The sequence below is a fragment of the Stenella coeruleoalba genome, assembly GCF_951394435.1.
Source record: "Stenella coeruleoalba genome assembly, chromosome: 14".
Lineage (NCBI taxonomy): Eukaryota > Metazoa > Chordata > Mammalia > Artiodactyla > Delphinidae > Stenella > Stenella coeruleoalba.
In genome coordinates, this window is record NC_137160.1 from 77,795,099 (window position 1) to 77,815,060 (window position 19,962).

The 19,962-nt window shown below is 42.6% G+C and overlaps 1 protein-coding gene and 1 long non-coding RNA gene across 3 annotated transcripts in view; one reads left to right on the forward strand and one right to left on the reverse strand.

The window, feature by feature from the left end:
• Nucleotides 1-19,962, forward strand: part of FBXW8 (F-box and WD repeat domain containing 8) — a 114,198-nt gene that overhangs the window by 87,445 nt on the left and 6,791 nt on the right. For both annotated transcript variants that reach the window (XM_079941911.1, XM_079941910.1), the window contains exon 8: nucleotides 6,825-6,952. In XM_079941911.1, coding sequence (XP_079798037.1) covers nucleotides 6,825-6,952 — 128 coding nt within the window. The remainder of the gene's footprint in view (nucleotides 1-6,824; nucleotides 6,953-19,962) is intronic.
• On the reverse strand, nucleotides 9,913-19,908 carry LOC307196695. The gene is made up of 3 exons (XR_013831193.1): nucleotides 19,610-19,908; nucleotides 15,397-15,465; nucleotides 9,913-14,585 (listed from the first exon to the last, which is right to left on the reverse strand). It is a non-coding gene; the product is annotated as an uncharacterized lncRNA (long non-coding RNA).

Consider the following 19,962-nt stretch of genomic DNA (forward strand, 5'->3'; position numbering starts at 1 on the left):
TATTGTGTAGTGAGGGTCTCTTGGCCACAAGTGCTCTCTGCTCTCGGTATTTTTATCCCAGAACATCTTTATTTCATACTCATTCTTGAAAGGTGGTTTTACCAGTCCTTTATCGTTCCAGGATGACAGGTGTTTTCTCTCAGACCTTTGAAGAGGTGATTGGTTTGACTTCCACTGTTATTACTGAGAAGTTGTTTAACTGTCATTCCCATTTAGGACTTTTTCTCTTCTTTTGGCTGGTTTTTCCTTGTCTTTAATTTTCTGTGGTTTCACTCTGCTGTCTCTAGGTGTGGATTTAGTTTTATTTTCCCTGTTTGGGGTTCTCTTGCACTTCTTTCCTTTCAGTTGCAGAAAGTCTCAGCCATTGCCTTGTTGAAATTTCCCCTCATTCTCTCTATTCTTTCTATCTAGAACTCAGGTTAGATGTGTGTTAGACCAACTTGTTCTCCCTTCTGTGCTCTTCCTCACTCACTCATCTTTTCCATCTCCATCTCTCTGTGTTGCGTCCTGAATAATTTCTTCATCTTTGTCTTCCAGTTCACAGATTCTCTCTTGGACTCCGTTTAACTCATCCATTGATTTTTTTTTTTCCTTTGGTTGCACTGGGTCTTATTTGCAGCATGTGGGCTCCTTAATTGCGGCATGCGGGCTCCTTAGTTGCGGCATGCACGTGGGAGCTAGTTCCCTGACCAGGGATCAAACCAGGGCCCCCTGCATTGTGAGTGCAGAGTCTTATCCACTGCACCACCAGGGAAGTCCCCTGATTTTTTTTTTTAATTTCTAGAAATTCTATTTGTTTTGTTTTTCAAAGCTACTTAATCAGTTTTGCTGCTTTTGACCCCTCACCCTCTTTTATTTCTGTAAACATTTCCAGCATGCATATTTTTCTTCATCTGATAAACATCTGATATCCTTGGAAGCCTGTTTTCTGTCTCTCACTTGTGATGAGCTGTTTCTGTGTTGGGAAAAAACTTTTTTTAATTGTGAGCTCACATTTGGCTGATCTTGATTTGTAGATCTCCTGTGGGGCCTGGGTTGAGAGGATCTTCCTCCTGAGAAGATTCTGCCAGGTACCAGGAAGCATGTCACCAGCATGAAAGTACTTCTATTACTAGACCTGGGGTCTTTTGGCCTTGCAGGTAGTATAACTTCAAACTCCCAACCTGCGTGAGGCTTGCAGGCCGAGGGCAAACATTTTCCATCCTGAGCTGAACCTGAGACAGGCAAGTTGCCACGTAGGCTCTCTTCACCAGTGGATAGATTTTTGTTCCTATCTTGCTTTTTGCTGAGTGTACATAGCTGTCCAAGGGGCCCAGCTTTAGGCAGACTTATCAGTTCTGGTTCCACCTGGCACTGGCTGGAAACCTTGCCTCCTATTTCCCCAGTTTTCCAGGCTCTGACGCTGGCAGACGCCCCCAGAGCAGCCCCTGATGTGAGTACTACTTCCCTTTCAGGTTGTAGTGCTCTCTTCATTTTTGCCTCCTCGGACTTTCTCGGGTTTCGTAGGAGTTAAACAGAATGTTTACAGGAATGTTTACTAGACTGAATCTTCAGTGTTTTAAACAGGATGGTTTCCCAGACATTCTAGACATTCATAGTGTGCTGTGTTGTCAGAGGTGGAACCTTGGGCCTGGATACAGTTTGGGAGTTCTGGAATCTGGAGACTGTGGAGAGAGATCTGTGGAACCTTCTGTTTTGAGTACAAGGAAGTGGTTCCTTTGTACAAGCCGGCAGCAAGATTAGGCATCCAGAAATGGGGGAATGTGTTAAGCAAAACAAGGACTATCTGAGTACTTACTATGTACCAGACCATGGTAAGCCCTGGGTTTGCCTGATAAATGTGTACCAGTCAGTTAATCTGCAAGCACTTACTGAGTACCTGGCACGTGCTGGCCCTTAGTCAGTGCTGCAGGAATGAATGATAGGATTGCTGCCCCAAGGAACTTACAGTCTAAGTCTAGGACAGTGTTTTACAATATGTGGCATGGCGCTTGGTAACAGTGCCTTAGCTGGCTTGCTAAAATCACAGTCTCCTCGGTGACCCTCCTACCCTCCAGTGTTTGAGAACCATGGGTCTGGGGAAAAGTTGGAGGAAGCAAATGTACGGTTCAAGGTGGCCCCCTGGGGACACCAGATGGGGTGCGTAGATGGTGAATACCTTCAGCGCTGACAAGAGGGAATAAACTCTGCTAAGGGCTCAAAGAGAACCCACAGTAAGCTTAATTGGGATGGAAGAGGAGAGACCATGAGGATTATTTTCTTTACTCTCTAGAATTTGGCTTCTTATCATGACTTTACCCCCTCAGAAGGGCAAAATATATGTGGTAGTGATGGAGGTGGGTTGTTAGAGATCAGAAAAGAAAGTAGGTAGACTTTGTTATCTCCAGGAATGTCAGTCAGATCTTCCTCCCCATGCCTTTTTTAATCTTTACTTCGCTGCAATCCAGCACAGCGTCTCCTAACCTTTTCTCTCTCTGTCGCTTCCCTTTTTTTTAGATGGTGGCAGACAAATTATCTTTAATTCACAATGCCTTTTAAAAAGCTATAGTCTTGTAAGGAAGCCTTCTGACAACTCCTCACCCCTTTGGAAAGGCAGTGCCTGGGGTCCTGAGGCGGTGAGCCCGCTGCTCAGGTTGACGTTGGTGGTGGTGTAATGCCTTTGGCAGATGACACATAGGAGTGTGAGGAAGACTCACTATTTTGGTAAACTTAAAGAAAACACAAATGGAATTCCTTTTTTCAGTCATTAGCACACAGCCAAAAGTCTGGGACTGCAAGGCTCTGTAATCTCTTCATAGCTATTTCTGTATACAGTGGTTCCTGTTTCATTATGAGGCTAATAGCAATCCCAGATTAGGAAATGTTTGTATTGCTAAGTACAGTTCTTAATGGGTGAAGGAGAAAGTTGGCCTGCCTTGAGCTCACCCCACTGCAGGGGCAGTAGCCATTTCTTATCCCTTTCCTCATGGTTTGGTTGGAAAGCCAGTCCTAGGCACACCGAATGGTTCGGGTCACACCCGGGAGGGGCGGGGCCTGCCTGCACCGGGGCGTTGCCGATGTTTCCCAGATGTCAGGCCTGTGGCCACCACCTCCATCCTGACTCTACACTGCTGCCCCTACTGTTACACCACCACCTGCTAGAACATGGCTGTAAGGTGGGTCTCCTTAGAGAGGCGAGCCCCACAAATGGCAGACCAGGACAGTTGGTGGCTGTACACTAGCTGGTGAAGAGGTGAATTGTTTCAGCTGGCAGCCAGCCAAGGCTCCTGCACATCATCCACCCTCCCTGTTCCTTCCAGTGCCTGCTGCACAGAGAAGAGTCATAAACGTTTGTTTACTGGCTGTTGAAAGAATTACAGCATTATTTATTTTGTCTAAAATATTAGAAACAACCCAAATATCCATCAATATGGAATCATATATCCATAGACAAGTTCTATGCAGCCTTTAAAAAGAACAAGATCTATGTATAGGTACTGACGAGGAAAGAACTCTCATGTTATTTAGTAGGAAAAACAAGTTGTAGAACGACAGTCCCATCGAGAGAAAAAAATAATTTTATACACAGAGAGAGAGAGTGTGCGCGCAACAGACAAGACAGACGTGTATAGAAAAAGTCTAGCAGTACATAGCCCTCCACATCCACAGGTTGCAAATCCACGGATTCAACCAACCTCGGCTCGAAAATATTCCCCCCAAAATTCTAGAAAGTTCCAAAAAGCAAAACTTGAATTTGCTGAGCACCAGCAACTATTTACATAGCATTTACATCATATTAGGTGTTGTAAGTAATCTAGAAATGATTTAAAGTAGATGAGAAGATGTAGGTTATATACAACTAGTACACCATTTTATATAAGGGACGTACTTGAGTGTGGGCAGATTTTGGTATCCGGGGGGTCCCGGCAGTAAACCCCCATGGATACCAAGGGACAACTGTATACACTAAACTGTTAAAGTGGTTTAACAGTTTATTTAATTTCAGAGAAATTTCAGAGAAATCTGAATAATTGACAACAATGAAAGTTAGGATTCTAAGACTAGGATTTGTGAAAATACCTTAACATCTCTAAGAAGGAAAAAAACAGAAAGTTCTTTTTAAACAATGCTTGCTTCCACCAGGTGCCCTCTAGATCTCCCTGGAAGCCAAAGAGAAAGGAGTAGACCCTGCAGCGTCCGAGACTACACACTGCATCTCCTGCAGTTACCTTTGTAAAATATACAACATGGTTCAGTCATTTTAGATAATTCTTAAAGAAACATCCAACTTCTATACAAATTTGCGCCTTTATCACTGTTTAAACCCTTTTGTAATATACATGTGGTACTTAAGAAAAATATCCCCAGCAACGTCTATTGATTTGGCGGTCACATTGGTGCAGAACATTTTCTCCAAGATTTTAGCTATGGGTTGTTTTTTCCTTCTTTCCAGCATATCCATACACTTCTGAGAGTGAGTCAAGTGGCCGTGGGTTGAGACTCACCCAACTAGGGCAATAAAGAGAAAAATTAGTCTAATGCATGGTCTTAACAAGAGGGAGAGTGTGAGCATGAATAATTAATCTCACTAGTCTGTGGCAATCAGATAAAATGAAGTCCCATTTGCTCAACCTTATTAAAAGAGAGAGAGCGTGGAGGGGAGAGAGAGATGCTAAAGGTTGTTGAGGGACTCGTAACGTGGGAAGAACCGCCTCTGAGATGGGTAATGTGTTTTCTAATCTCTGCGGTCTTTAACTAAACATAATGGTCAAGGTACTCTTTGGATAGTTCTGATTCATTGAATTATTAAACATTTTAGAAAATACTTGACTCCTGACTACTAACTTATATGATGAATTTGCAGTCTTTTTGAAGAGGGATTAGATCCCACTGTTTCATTCAGAAATGATCTATCCTCTTGTCAAAAAAGAACTTCTAAAAAAGAGTATAAAGACATAGGAACAGACTCAATATCAGATTTTAATTCTTATATTTATCATGGAACATTTCTTCCTGCTATAGATGTTGAAGTATTTTAAAAAGAAGAAGAGATTGAGTTCAAAAGCCCTCTTGAAAGCTGTATAGTCATATATAAGTGCAGAATGTTACTTTCAGGGTAGACCATGACATTGCTGGTGTTTTTTTTTTTTTTTTCCTCCCTCCAGGAACCAATTTTCATGCAATTTTTAGGATATTTACTGTAGATGGAAGATTTGATTTATTTCTATGTCCATACTTGGAAGAAGAATCTTATTTTGGATATTTTACAGTTGAAATTTTCTCAGAAACTTTTATTTTCAACTGCATGAAAATAAAAATAAAATTTAGCTTGTTCTCTATGGTCTTTAGGGATTAAGAAGGCATTTTACGGGCTTCCCTGGTGGCACAGTGGTTGAGAGTCCGCCTGCCGATGCAGGGGACACGGGTTCATGCCCCGGTCCGGGAAGATCCCACATGCCGCGGAGCGGCTGGGCCCGTGAGCCATGGCCGCTGAGCCTGCGCATCCGGAGCCTGTTCTCCGCAACAGGAGAGGCCGCAGCGGTGAGAGGCCCGCGTAACGCAAAAAAAAAAAAAAGAAGAAGGCATGTTACATTTTGAAATTGCTCTTTCCTTTCAGATACCGTGAGCAGTTTTACTTAATATTATAGTGTTGTTTTGACTATTAGGAATTTCCAAAGATTCAATTGTTAGAAATATGTGTCAACAATGAGATCAATGGTTTTCAAGGTGGAGTCAATTTATTAACCTCTCAGTACTAAAATAGGAATCTGTACACTGATAATTGATAAATGTATAGGTTAATAAGAAAAAATAGCACATCATTTTCACGTGTGGGCTAAGAGAGGAGACTCTACAAAATATTAACATTAAAACTTTTGAGTTCAGTGATTAATTTTAACCACATGATCAACAGAATATAATGTATGCTCACATGTGTGTGTGTGTTTAAATGAGGAGGATTTTGAACAGTGAATTTGGGTGCAAGGACTAACTATGTCTTCAGTACTTACAACAGTTACTGACCCATGGCAAGCACTTAATGTTAATTGAATTACTAAGATCTTTTTAGTAAAAGACTTAAATAATCTTCAGAAAGATTCCTTATGAATCATCCTTGTTTCCCCATTTGCTGGAGAAAAGGCAGTGTTCAAATGTAATGAATACATTGTCTAGAGATCAAGGATACTCTCTTACTTGCCTCCATACCTTATGGAACAGAGCTTACTATAATTAGCTAGTGGAGAGTGACTGAAGAGAGAGATGTTGGGGAATATCAGTTATACCTCAATTAAAAAAATTTTTTTTTAACGTTTGGGAATAAGACTATGTTTTGGTTTGTAGTTTAATCTAAAGGAATCATCTAGTGGTTAACTGTACAAAGCTTCATCATCCTGGATGCTTATACTGTTTGTTCTTTTTACCTTCTGTGGTATAAATACAGAGGGGGAAAAGCGAGAGAGAACCCTGTACACAGACTTCTTGTTAGCCTCCCCCATTAACTAATCAGAAGCAGTCAGTGACCCTTAGTTTCCATGCTTCTTTTTCTGTGTTAAGAAACTGGGATACCGAATTTCCCCATTTGGCATTTTTTTGTGTCCTATGAGTTTGTTTGCACCTTGGCCTGGAATTCTTTGGATTTTCTTTTCTCTTGTGTTTCCTTTTGTTGTTCTAAGAGCCATCCTTATACTGTCATTACCTGGAAGGGGTCAGGAAATGGAGTATTAGAGCCTCTTCTCTAATGGGAGCTGGTGCTGTGACCGTGCCCCAGGGCGACGCTGGGTGGAAATTGTTTGTGCAGGCCTGCTGCCCCTAACGCACACCCACGTGTTTTTCCTCCTCCCCAGATCCTGGTGTATAGCCTGGAAGCAGAACGCTGCCTCTCGAAGCTGGGCAACGCGCTTGGCGACTTCACCTGCGTCAACCTCCGGGACAGCCCTCCCAATCTCATGGTCAGTGGCAACATGGACAGGAGGTAGGTGTCAGTAGAGTCGCATCTTAGAGCCACAGGCAGCTTCTCTTGAGGCCTGGCCGCTCGGCCTCCACTGAGCTCACTGATTTCCTCCCCGGCTCACCCTCCTCACTTCTCACTCACATCTCTGCCCACCTGAGTTCAGCCCTGATCCCATAAATACCATCCCTGTGAACTTGGAGAACAAAGTCTTGTATTAGGTAATAGTTGGATGGAGTTGCGTCTCTGCCTCATTTCTGAAACACCATGGGAAGGTTGTCTTTTAGGCCATTTGGTGGACGCAGTTGGTGGAAGGTCCAGTGAGACCACTTGGAATATCTTTTGTCCCCCTGCTGTAAAATTTGTTTGGCATTTAAAAGCTCACTTTCTAATATTAAAAACAACAACCTAAGGGATGAATCATGTTCAGCAAAATAGGTTTGCCTGCCAAATGATGTCAAGAGTGTGTTTCAGACCACTATGGTGTCCCTCCGGTGATGGGGGAAAAAAAGAGACTTCATGTGAACAGATTCCAGTTTCTATTTAGCTGATTAGCAGTCTTCCCTTTAACGTATTGGCTTAGGGAGTTGGATTTTCCCGGTACAGGGTCCAGTGCCAGCTCCGGCCGCTCCAGGACCCATCAGCATGGAAGGATTAAAGTGTTTGAAAAGACTGTCTGAGTCCAAATTTTAGGCTTTTTTCCTTTCTCTTCCCTCTCCCCCTTGTCTTTTCCTTTTCTTTCTTCTTCTTCCTTTTTTTTTTTTTCTTCTTTTTTTGACTGGTTATCTGTCATGTCTGATCCCAGTGCCCTGAAGAGAGGTAGCATGGCTGGAGGCCAGGTTCAGCTGGCGCCCCCTCCCCTGGCCAGCCCCGGGCTGCAGGTGGTGGGCCACTTGGTGGGGTATCAGATCGTGAGGCGGGTCCTCCTTTGTGCCAAATCCCAGACCTCTGTCGTACCAGTGCAGCAGCTTGCAAAAATAATTATTTTGTCAGATAATATTTTCAACTTCTGACCTTCACTACTACTATCTCCCTCCCAGAGAGCAAAAAGATGTGAGTATGCTTTATTGAAAGAAAATACCTGATCTTATTTTCCTCGAGCCCTCCTAAAACAGCTGATACTTCTCATGCTTGAGAATTGAACTCCTCAGTGTATGTCCAGGCAGTTTTTCTCTTTAAAAAAAAAGAAAACAAACTAGGCTTGATAAGTGGGCCCACTTGTGGCACAGCAAATGAAACACATCAGTTTATAGTTTTACTCTCCCATTTTCAGTTCTGACTGAGCTGTACAAAGGCTTCAAGCTTATCTGATAGGATCTACCCACAGGGACCTAACAGCTCTTCGCCTTCCAGGAGAGCAAATGCAGAGGGCTCTGTGGGGCATCCAGATGGAAGGGTTTGGGATTGTAGGTTATGCTTCAGAGTTTGTTGACAGCATGACCATTTAGGTGTTCAACCACAGCTAGGCTCCCAGGAAACCAAAATGGTGTTCCAGAGAAGAGACCTCTGCTTTCTATATAACGTAACCTCATTAGCTCCAGAAGCACAGTTACAGCCAGATTGTCATGACCATTGTCAGCTGCACGTCCTGCTGTCAGTGAGGAGGCCTGTACATACTCGGTAAAGCTGACGTTTTCCTCTGGAGCAGGGCTGCCTGACCATGCTCCCCGTTGCCAGAGGAGAAGCCGAATGTGCAGTGTACAGGGCTCTCTGGACATTTTGAAGGCCAGACCTGACCACGTTAAAAGCCATTTTATTAGTAAACCAGTTACGTTTTTTGTGGGGTTTTTTACACCCTTTGTCTTTTTGGATGAAAAGAATAGACTTGGGACTGGGAGTTGGGGAGGGGGCTATCCAAAATGGCATTTAATCAGGGCCACTTGTAGATCTGTGTGCCGGCTATTTGACCACTACTGGTACCGCAGAGGCTTGCCATCATATATAAGATTGTTCTTTATGAATCACATTAACAGTGTTAGCAATATGAATTTCAAACATGGGGCTTAAAAGCACTATACATCTGGAAAAAGGAAGGAATAAGGACTCTAGACTTTTAAGTGATAGAGGTATGTCTTGTGGGGTTTTTCCCAGAGACTTAATAGCTATGAGTAGGAACTCATCAGAGATGCACACCCAGGCTTGTACAGCTTATGTCTTATTTCAGAAGTGGGACGGAGGGGGCAAACACTGTGAAGAGAGCTAGGTGGCTATCACTTCATGACAGATGCAGTTTGAAAACCTTGGAACCTCCATTTTTATTTAAAAAACTGAACTTCTATTGCATTCTCTTAGTACTTTATAAATAACCTGAGAATGAAATGGACTCGAAAGGTACATAAAACTGTCCAAGGTTAAAACAAAAATAATGTTTCTTTAAGGAAATCAGCTTGAGTAACTTTGCTAATAACATGGGTGGAATTTTCTAAGGAGTTGGTTTTTTTTGGGGGGGTGGGTATAAGCTGAAATTAAAAATGAAACAAATAGCTCACCTAGCTTGTCACTAGAGGTTAAGTAGAGTCTGATAAAGATTAAGAGAATGATCAGGGTGGGAACTGAGTTATGGTTGGATTGTACTTTTCCCTCGCTGGGAGGGAAGGGTTATAAAGTGGGGTTATATAGGTGGGGCTCTGCACAAGAGTTTTAACACTACAGATCAATGAGGTTTTTTTAATGCGTATTTTGTCCTTTCCTGCTAAGCCAAGAAGAGTGGTAAGTAACATTAGGGAGGGAGCGGTGTGCATCCGGTGTTAGGACAGGACGCTTGTGTCTTACCACAGTGTCTGTCTAGTGCTCAGAGAGGGCTTAACTGTGTATGTTTTGCATTTATTCTGAGATGCACTTTTTTTTTCTTTACATTTTCACATCTATGAAAATCAAGATGTGTCTTTTATAATAACATCTTACAAATGGCAGCATGTTAAAATATTACATAAAGTAATGGTGCTTCTTGAATTGGATGGTGTTTTCAATTAAACAAAAGTCTGTATTTGTTCAATGAAGGCAAAAATAAATCTTAGGAATTAGAACAGTTATGAGAAACTTGAATGGGTTACCAAGATAAAGTCTGCAGGAAATAGACCACTGTGAGTTTTTTTGTTTTGTTTCTTTAGTTTAACCTTTGGGGTTCACTGAACATTTAGAATCTGTAAATTTATGTCTTCCACCAAATTTGGGATGTTTTTGGCCATTATTTCTTCAGATATTTTTTTCCACACTGATCCCTTTCCCCTCTCCTCTGGAACTTCAGTGATGTGAAGAACAGACTTTTGGTATTATCCCACAGGTCACTGAAGCTCTATTCATTTTCTTTCCTAAGCCTTACATTCTTCAAGTTGCACATATCTACTGATTTAACTTTGGGTTCATGAACTGTTTCCTCTGTCACCTCCATTCTGCTGTTGAACCCATCTAGTGAATTTTTTATTTCAGATTTTATACTTTTTTGGTTCAAAATTTCCATTGTTTGTTTCTCTGCTCAGAATTTCACTCATTCTTATCATTGTACCTTAACCTCATGGAATATAGTTACAATAGCTGCTTTAAAGTCACTGATGATTCCAAAAGTCTGGGTTATTTTAGGGTTGACATTTTCCCTTGAGAATGGGTCACATTTTCCTGGGGCTTTTGGGGTGGGGGTATGTCAAGTAATTTTGGATGTATCCTGGACATTTTGTGTCCACTTTCGATCCTGTTACGTAATCCTCTGGAGGATGTTGAGTTTTGTTTTTGTTTTAAACAGGCAGTCCCCCTGGTTAGGTTCAGACTGCAAGTTGTGTCTTCCCTTCTGTGGGTGGTGATTCCAGTGTCAGTTCAGTTTCCAAAACCTTTGCTGTGCTTCTCTGACTGCCCTGCACACGTGCCACCCAGAGGTTAGTCTGAGCTGGCAGTGGTTGAAATCTTACCTGAGCCTTTGCTGTACTGCTTTGGGTCTGCGCCTGGGCCACGTGCGGGGTCGCACGCGGTATCACGGGCTCCCCGTCTCCAGTTCCTCCCTCTCTTCATCCCTGTGATTTCTAGCTTTCAGGACCCTTGTCCCCTGGGCCTCTGACGAGAAGATGGGGTTTCTCTCAGGGTTTCACCTGCTGGCATCCCTACCACCATGCAGCTCTGTGAATAGGGACTGTCTTGGGGCAAAACCAGACAGAAAAGAGATGGGGGAATCCCCAAAAATGCCACACCCACGTTCTTTGGACTTAGGGGTTTCTCTCCTTGGTTCTTCAGAAAGAGGGTGTTTCTGTTAGCGTTTTAGCTACCACACAGCTGTGCTACAGGAGCTCACACTCGGGGTGAGGCTGTGAGAGAGAAACTCCTTTCCCCACGGCCCCTTCCTCCGTGGCCACTTCCCCCACAATCCACTGTAGTGAGTCAGCTCCCCAGGGTCCTCAGGTGTTTGCTTTTTGTGTTTTGTCCAGAGGTTTGGGTTGTAGCAGCAGAAGACAGAGGCAGTAATGGGCTTACTTTAGGTCAGATGCAGAACTCCTACTCTCTTTAAATAATTTAAATAAACTGTTTAGTTGGCAGTAGAGGGCTGTATTAAAGGGGGTCCCTTCCCATTCTGTTGCTCTTAGTCTTCTCATCTGGGATCTGCTCATTTCTAACGAATGAAATCAGGGATCTAGACCAGAGAATGCTCTGCTGGGGAGAATCAAAATAAGAGTTGGTGATAAGGGTGGGACTTCCCTGGCGGTCCAGTGGTTAGGACTCTGCGCTTTCGCTGCCATGGCCCAGGTTCAATCCCTGGTCAGGGAACTAAGATCCCGCAGGCGGCATGGCGGGGCCAAAAAGAAGAGTTGGTGGTAAGGGCGTACATCAGGTTGTTAGTGGGCTGCCAGAGCAACATGCACTGAGCCAACAAATCCCACTGCTTTTCCTCCTGTAATCTTAAATTGATTTAAAAAATGTTTAGCTTTATTGAGATAGAATTCACATACCTACAATTCACTAATTTAAATTATACAATCCAGTGTAAAGTTCACAAGGTTGTGCAGTCATCACCAGGTCAGGTTTAGAACATTTTCATCACCCCAAATAGAAACCTTGTGCCCATTAGCAGTCACTCTCCATGTCCCCCCAACTTCTCTAGCTCTAGGCAACCACTAATCACTTCCTGCCTCTATGGATCTGTTTTAGATACTTCATATAAATGGAATCATAGAACGTGTGACTTTTTGTGACTGGCTTCTTCCACTTAGCATAATGTTTCCAAGATAAACCTGTGTTGTAGCTTGAATCACCACTTAATTCCTTTTTATGGCCAAGTAATATTCCATTGTACGAGTATACCACATTTACTTATTCATTCATCAGTTAACATTTGGGTTGTTTCCATTTTTTGGTTACTATGAATAATGCTGCTGTTACCATTCAACTACAGATTTTTGTGTAGACATATATTTTCAGTTCTCTTGGATATATACCTAGGAGTGGCATTGCTGGCTTATATAACCCTATGTTTAACTGTTTGAGGAACTGCTAGACTCTTTTCCAAAGTGACTGTACCATCTTACACCACCAGCAGTATATGGGGGTTCCAGTTTCTCCACATCCTTACCAGTACTTGCTATGGTCTCTGATTATAGCTGTCCTAAAGGTATGATGTTGAACATCCTTTCATGTGCTTTTTGGCCTCTTTGGATAAATGTCTATTCAAATCCTTGGCCCATTTTTTATTAGGTTGTCTTTTTATTTATTGAGTTGCAAGAGTTCTTTATATAGTCTGGATACCAACCTCTTATCAGATATGACTTGTAAATATTTCTCCCCGTTCTATGGGTTGTCTTTTCACACTTGATAATGTCCTTTGAAGCACAGAAGTTTTTAATTTTGATGAAATTCCATTTATCCAGTTTTTCTTTGTCATTTGTGCTATTGGTATCATATTGAAGAAGCCATTTCCTAGCCCAAAGTCACAAAGATTTACTCCTATGTTTACTTAAAAGAATTTTTACGATTTTGGCTCCTACACTGAGGTCTATGATGCATATGGAGTTAATTTTTGTATATGGTGTGAGGTGGGAGTCCAGCCTCATTCTTTTTTGCATGTAGATATCCATTGTCCTCGCATCATCTGTTGAAAAGACTATTTTTCCCCATTGAGTTGTCTTGGCACCACTGTTGAAAATCAGTTGACCATAAAATAGAGAGCTTACTCTAGGTACACTCATCTGATTGAAATTTAAAAGGATTTATTAAAGTAAGCTGAATGTTTCTGTGTTTCCATACACCATTTTTGTCCACTGGTGGTGGTATGGGCTGGCTCGTAAGGGTTGCAGAATTTTCGGTCTAGCAGAGCTCTTTAAGACCATCTAATAGCTGGCCCAGCTAAGGAAACAGGTCCAGAAAGGTCGAGCGATCAGTCCAAGGGGCTTATTACTCTTTATGGGCAATAAGCAAAGAACTCTAAACTTCAGAGACACAGCTTTACAATACACAGAGCTCTAACCACAGCCTGCTTGGATTAAACTGGGCAGTTCTACCTGAAAATACATGTCTTTCTAGTTGCTATTAAAAATGAATCGTTCACCAAAGGCCATCATTGGTGCTGTATATATGTTATAGCTACTAATTTGGGCATATAACGTTGTTTTTAAAAATCCTCTTTAATATAGGTTCGATGAGACAAAACAATCATGTTATTGATTTCTTAAAAAAAAATGAGTTTTCTTGATTAATTTGGTCATTTAAAAAAAGAGAGACTGTTTTAATGCCGTCTTGCTTGTTCCCTGTATTTTCTGGATAGAAATATAGCTGAAGGTCAGGTCCTTCTTAATGAAACTGCTGAGCCAGAGCCTGAACAGGCTTCATCTTTGCCATCAAATACAGTTTGCCTTATTATTTTATGGGACTGTTTTATCCAAACCAATGGGAAGCAAGCTCTGAGTTGTGACCCCTAATTAGAGAGTGTCGGAGCTTCTCGCCTTGACAAATGCAGAGTTGTGGTGGCTTCTGGTGCTGCTGCTGGCCGTTAGGGAGAGTGAGTGGGGCGTAAATGTTACATTTGCTCCATCTGCAAGTGTTGTAATAAGTTATTCAAAGCGCTCAGCACAGGACCAGCCAGCGCGTGCCTCCCTCTCAGTTCCGGCACGTTTTCCTGCCCATCTGATGGATGCTCCTCTGTTGGAGTCTTTGGAAGGTTCCGGTGTCTTTTGTTTTAATTGGCGGGCTTGAGCTGACTCCTATGGTGTGATTTTCATTAGAGAGGGGCTGGAGAGAGGGAGTGTTGGAACAGCCCTCCAAACCCAACCATGAATATTAAACATAATACAATTACAGCTTTCAGACCAATTATTTTTTTCTTTTCAACGGGCAAAGTTGATGAAACACACGCTGGATAGGGATTCGCAGTGTCTACTGTTGGCTTCTTTTTGTCCCTGGAATCAGTTGTCTTGGCATGTTTGTGCCCATTTGCTGTGCTACCTGTTTCCCCACGTCAGGAATTTGATTTGAGCGCTGAGGGTATGGGCTCTGCCAGGGAACGCTGCTGTGCACGCTGGGGCCGCGCCGTCAGGTGTGTGAAGCAGAGATGCATTTCATGATGTGAACTCGAAGGGTTCGCGTGGACTTCGCACCCCGCGCTGTGTGCTATCTCTTTCTGTCAGCCAGAAACCAGAGCAGTGCCTTTTTGAGGAGATGTCTTCTAAGTGCTTCTCCTTTTTCCCTGTGGGGAGAAGTTCGAGTCTGTTTTTTGGCCCATTTTTGTTTTCCTTAGTGATCAAATACACTAAGGCTGTATCTTTTGGTGCATTTGTGTATTTTGTTTGGAGCCATCCATGCCGGTATCTAAATACAATAGGAAAACAGATGGCAAACTTTGAACTTCTGGACCAAATTTGTGTTTGCCTTTGTCTCCTTAACAGCCAAACTGTAAATTATGGAGTATAAATATTCAACAGAGGAGCTCTTTATGAAAATCACTAGAGCAAAATAGACCCTTATTAACCAAATACGCACTGAAAAGTACTCAAGCTAAAAATTTCTCCCCCCTCCCCTTTCCTTTTCACGTTCCCATTAGTAAGCAGTGCAGCTGTAGCCTCCAGGCAGAGTTCCTTTCACGGCAACTTTACCTTTTCTCCCTTCTCTAACCCACAAATGCCTAAAGATTAGTGTCTGCAAATGCTGACTGCGGGAGCTCTGGAGCTCTTTGTCTTCTGTGTGCTTCCTGCTCGCTCGGCATCCCTCTGGTCACAGACCCCTCCCTGGGAAGAGGGGAGGCGGGGTGGGGGGGGGTGTTGATTGGCCTGCTGTACTAAGGGAGCTCTCAGTCAGCCTCGCCGCCAGCAGGGAAGAAGCCATTGACCTCACTCACCCCCGTGTCATAAGACTATAGATTTCTAAAACCCTGTTTTATTTGAAACAAAACATCCTCATGGGAGTGTATACAAGGTATGCTGTGTACAATTTAAAGAACGGAACACCTGAGCATTCCCGCCACCCACCCACCCACTTAAGAAACAGAGTGTGACCAGTACTTGTGAAGGCCTCTGGGTGCCCCTCCCAGTCATGAATGAGTTCTTGTTCCTTAAACAACATGGCAGCGCCTAGAATAAAAAGTAAAAGCCGCATTTATTCCCCTCATTCTTCCATTGAGACTCTTCCCCAAGGTAACTGTTGTTACCAGCTCCAGTATGTCCTTCCAGAATTTTATCTTTAAATTTTTTTAACTTAAGCAGGTAACCTTTTGAATTCAAAAGCACAAAAAAGTATATATAGGGAGAAGTTGTCTCCTGGGAGCTTCTCTTTCCTCAGCGGAGGCTGTGCTGCGGCGTTCTCTAGAGGGTGCCTGCGCACAGATGCGCGCCCCCCTCCCCCGCCCCCCAGCTGCCGTCACGCAGCTGGGCCTGGTGCGCTGGGTGTGACTGTTCGGGCGACGGCTGTCCTCAGTATGTGTAGCTCTGCCTCATTCTCTGATGCCCGTGCAGGTCTCCACTGTACCGGATGTACCGTCACGGCTTTACCTGGCATCTGCTGATAGGTTATGTGCCTTCCCCGTTGAGTCACTCAAATTCATGGCAGTGTAAATACTGTTTCTCATTTTTCCTGTTGGTCTGATTATCAGAAGTCTTTCTGTCTCAGGTTGCTTTTGAGACCCCTTGTGTCTTTTGCGGTTCCCCTACTTGATTATGATACTCTGTAATACGTATTTCTTTTCATTTATTCTGATTAGAGCTCATGAGTGTGAGTACGCCTATCTTTCATTTTGGAAAAGCATCGGCCATTAACACTTTGAATATCGCTTCTTTGCCACACACTAGATTTTTTTCCTTCTGGGATTTCTTTTGGGCGTAAGCTGGAACCATCATCCCCTTCCATCCTTCCTGTCTCTTAACGCTTCATTCACGTTTTTCATCTGTTTCTCTCTTTGTGCTCCATTCTAGGTAACTTCAGGTTTATTTTCTAATTTACAAATGCTTTGTCTAATCTGTTTCTAGCCTATCTAATGAGTTTAATTGCAGGGATTATGTTTTCGTGTCTAGAAGTTCTATACTGCTTTTTTATAAAGCAAGGTCTCAATACTCCCCTTTGAGTGGACCCCAGTCTTACAGCCTTGCCCCCGTGGTACAGTAAGAGCCAGTCCTGTTGCTTCCTGAGACTGGCACCTGCCAATAGCCTCACTCCTACCGCACATGCATAGAGGCAACCAAAATTGCAACTCGAGCTCTCCAACCTGGTTTTCTGCGTGGGCCCTAGGGAGGTCGCTTACTCTGTGAGCTCAGCAGTGCACTTGAAAGGATGTAGTTAACGTCTTATCCAGCAGTATGAAGTGATTTTCAGTGGGAGGGTCAACAGGGTGCCTGAAACAGAAGCCTCATCTTTGCTACTGAAAAAGTACTGTGGCTAATGGCCTTGTATGTATATATGTGGATGTACATGTATGTTAGATATAGCCTATATAAAACCCTAGAAGCAGAACTGCTAAGTCAAAGTGAAGTATATTTTTTATTTTGTTAGATATTGCCAAGTCACTTTCTTTGGGCTTGTGCTCACATCAGCCGTATAGAAGTACCTCTCTATCCAGGGCTCACCAGCGTGGAAGGGGTCTCGGAGTACTACCAGACTTTACCTTTGCTGGGTAGGCAGGTTGAGTGGTATTACTGCATTGTAGTTTTAGTGCATTCTCATTACCAGTGAACTTGAACGTCTTACAGTGTTTAAAAGCCATTAGTACTTCTTTTCCTGTGAACTATTTTTTCTTTTCTTAAACTTTACTATAAATTTGAAGGAATTTTTTTTATAAGAAATTAGTCCTCTGGTGCAAACATTTTTCCCAGTTTACCATTTGCCTTGACTTTTTTTTTTTTTTTTTGTAATGTTTAGAAAGGCCTTCCTATCCTGAATATTTGTTTTAACTCTCTGAGCCCTCTGTTATTAATGTTGGTGTAATGCATATGGTAGAGCTCCAAGTTGAGAAAGTTGTTACAGGGTGTTTTGCTTATAATTGCGAATTTAAGTGGGATCTTTTCTTCAATTACATTTTTAAAACTAGTGGTTGTACAAAGGATAGTTATTCATTTTGACATATTAAAATACATTTGATTCTGAATTACCTTGGATTGTCAACCCTAATGATAAATTTGTCCACTTCTCTTCTTTTATCTAATTGTATCTAATTTTTTTAAAACAATGTGAAATAATATTGGTAAAAGTAGATTACTATTTTTTAAAGACTTTTCATTAGGAGTAAGTGTTCTGTGTCATCAAATCTCTCTTCAGTGTCCACGGAAGTGACCCTCTCTATGGGTTTCTTATTGTCAGAGAGGCATGGTGGGCCACAGGAATGGACATTCTAGACAGAGTCCACTTGCTGGTTAACGTGTTGCTGTGAGTTCTGTTAGTTGATATTTTATTCAGGTCTTAGCACTGGTGCAGATCTGTCGTCTCCGTCATGCTTGCGGTGTCAGGTTTTGCGTAATCACAACGCTGGCTCCATGTAAAGAGTCAGAGCTTTCCTCCCTTTGCTGTGCTGTGGAACAGTAGATGTAGCCCGGGGTTTGGGGAATGCGGGGGGGCGGTCTGTTCCTTCCAGGTTGGACCCATTTTGCTTGTTCTTGTTTTGCAGGGACAGCTTGCTCCTCGACAGCTTTCCCAGCTTGCTCTGTGTTCCTTGATCTATTTGGATTTTCTGTCTCCTGGGGGTTAGTTTTGATAATTCTTATTTTCCTACAATGTCATTTATTCATCTAGGTCTTCAAATATGGAGATTCAAAAAATGAACTCAAGAAATAAAAAACCCAAATAGATTATAATGATGAAAGAAACTGAATTACTAAAAAGGGGGGAAAATCAACCTACAGAAATTAGGTCCATGTGTGGTTTTTTAATTGAAATATAGTTGATTTACAGTTTTATATTAGTTTCGGGTATCATGTGGGGTTTTTTGTTTCTTTCCTGGCACGTTTTATCAAACATTTAGTAAACTATATCCTTCTCATCATTTTGAAGTACTCTCAGGCTAATGCTTTTTGCTCTGAAATCTACCTTTTCAGGTATTAAAATTGTCACCTCTTCCTTGTCACATGCAAATGTGCCCTTCGTGTGTAGCATATATTGAGGGGTTTTTTTAAAATCTTTTTCAAACCTGCTTTTTAAAATTATTTATTTATTTATTTGGTTGTGCTGCGTCTTAGTTGTGGCAGGCAGGCACCTTAGTTGCGGCATGCATGTGGGATCTAGTTCCCTGACTAGAGTCTTAACCACTGTGCCACCAGGGAAGTCCCTATATTGAGTTTTGCTTTGTGACTTGAGGCTCTTAAGAGGTGGGTTTGTCCTGTGTGCGTCTGCCCACCCAGCTGACACAATAGGGCTTTCTAAGCTGTCTGCTAACATTCAGTGTTTGTTTCATATATCCCTCCGTGGCGTGTGTGTCGGCGCCTCATGGCCCTTCTACACCACTTTCTTTCAGAGAGTATCCATGGGTAGCTCACATTGAGTCCTTTTATGTTTAAAAAAAAGTCTTCATTATGCCCTCAAACTTGGTAGGTGAGCTAGGTATAGAATTTCCAGTTCAAATAATTTCCCCTCACGCAAAGATACTTTGTGTCTGTGCGTGCTCATGTACCTGTAAGAGTTTAGGACCTAGAACGTGTTCGAGATGATCCCTTTTCCCCACATTATTTGTGTCAGACATGTTTGTCCAGCTCCCCTGCTAGCTAGCTAGTGGCATCTTTTCAGGGCAGCGACTGTCTTTTCCTTTGTGACTTGCAGCATAGGGGCTGTTAATTTTACCTGTACTGAAATGTTGCCACATTCAGTTTTAGCTCTTGTGGCTTATTTCAGGAACTGTGTTGGTACTTCTAGTGGATAAGAGATTTCTGTCTCATCTAATTTATCCTTATGTGGAAATTCAGCATATACTTGTATAGAAAGTAGTTTTTAAAGATGTTCTTAAAGAAATTCAGATTATTACAAGGTAAGTAATTATCTCAAGACTTTAGATAAGTGACTGCCAAGTGTCCACATACTCTTATCACGATTCTGTTATGCTTAGTCAACTGTAGATGCATCGCCTTTCCAAATTCCAACAAGATGGTGATGAACTTAAAAGTTGAGTTAAATTACCCGAAAAGTGTTATTTTCCCAACCAGGTAAGGGTTCAGGTTTCAGACAAATGTAGCTGTTTTACAACTTGCTCTTAACAGACTTTTATATGAACAGCAAAACTGCCATGCTGGGCAGTATACTTACCCTCTGGACAGCCTTCTCAGGCCGACGTCCCCATGGCAGTCAGGTCAGCCTCCATCGCAATGGGCTTGTGCCCAGGGCAGGCGTCTCCCCTGAAGTGAGCAGCAGGGCAGCCAGTGTATCTGTTCTGAGTCCTCCTTATTCTGTGCTTTGAACGGTGGGGAGTGCTCTAAACTAGTTCATTTCTAGTGCCTCTTGGCCTCCTCTGAGAGTACGCTAAGGAGGTGGTGAAAGTTTAGTATCAGTATTTAGATATCGTAACTGAGGGGTTTCATACTCTGTTTTCATAGGGTTGCTGTACACAGACCAGGATGGCTGAGGAGGAATTCGTCATTTCAGGCTCTAATGCTAATCTC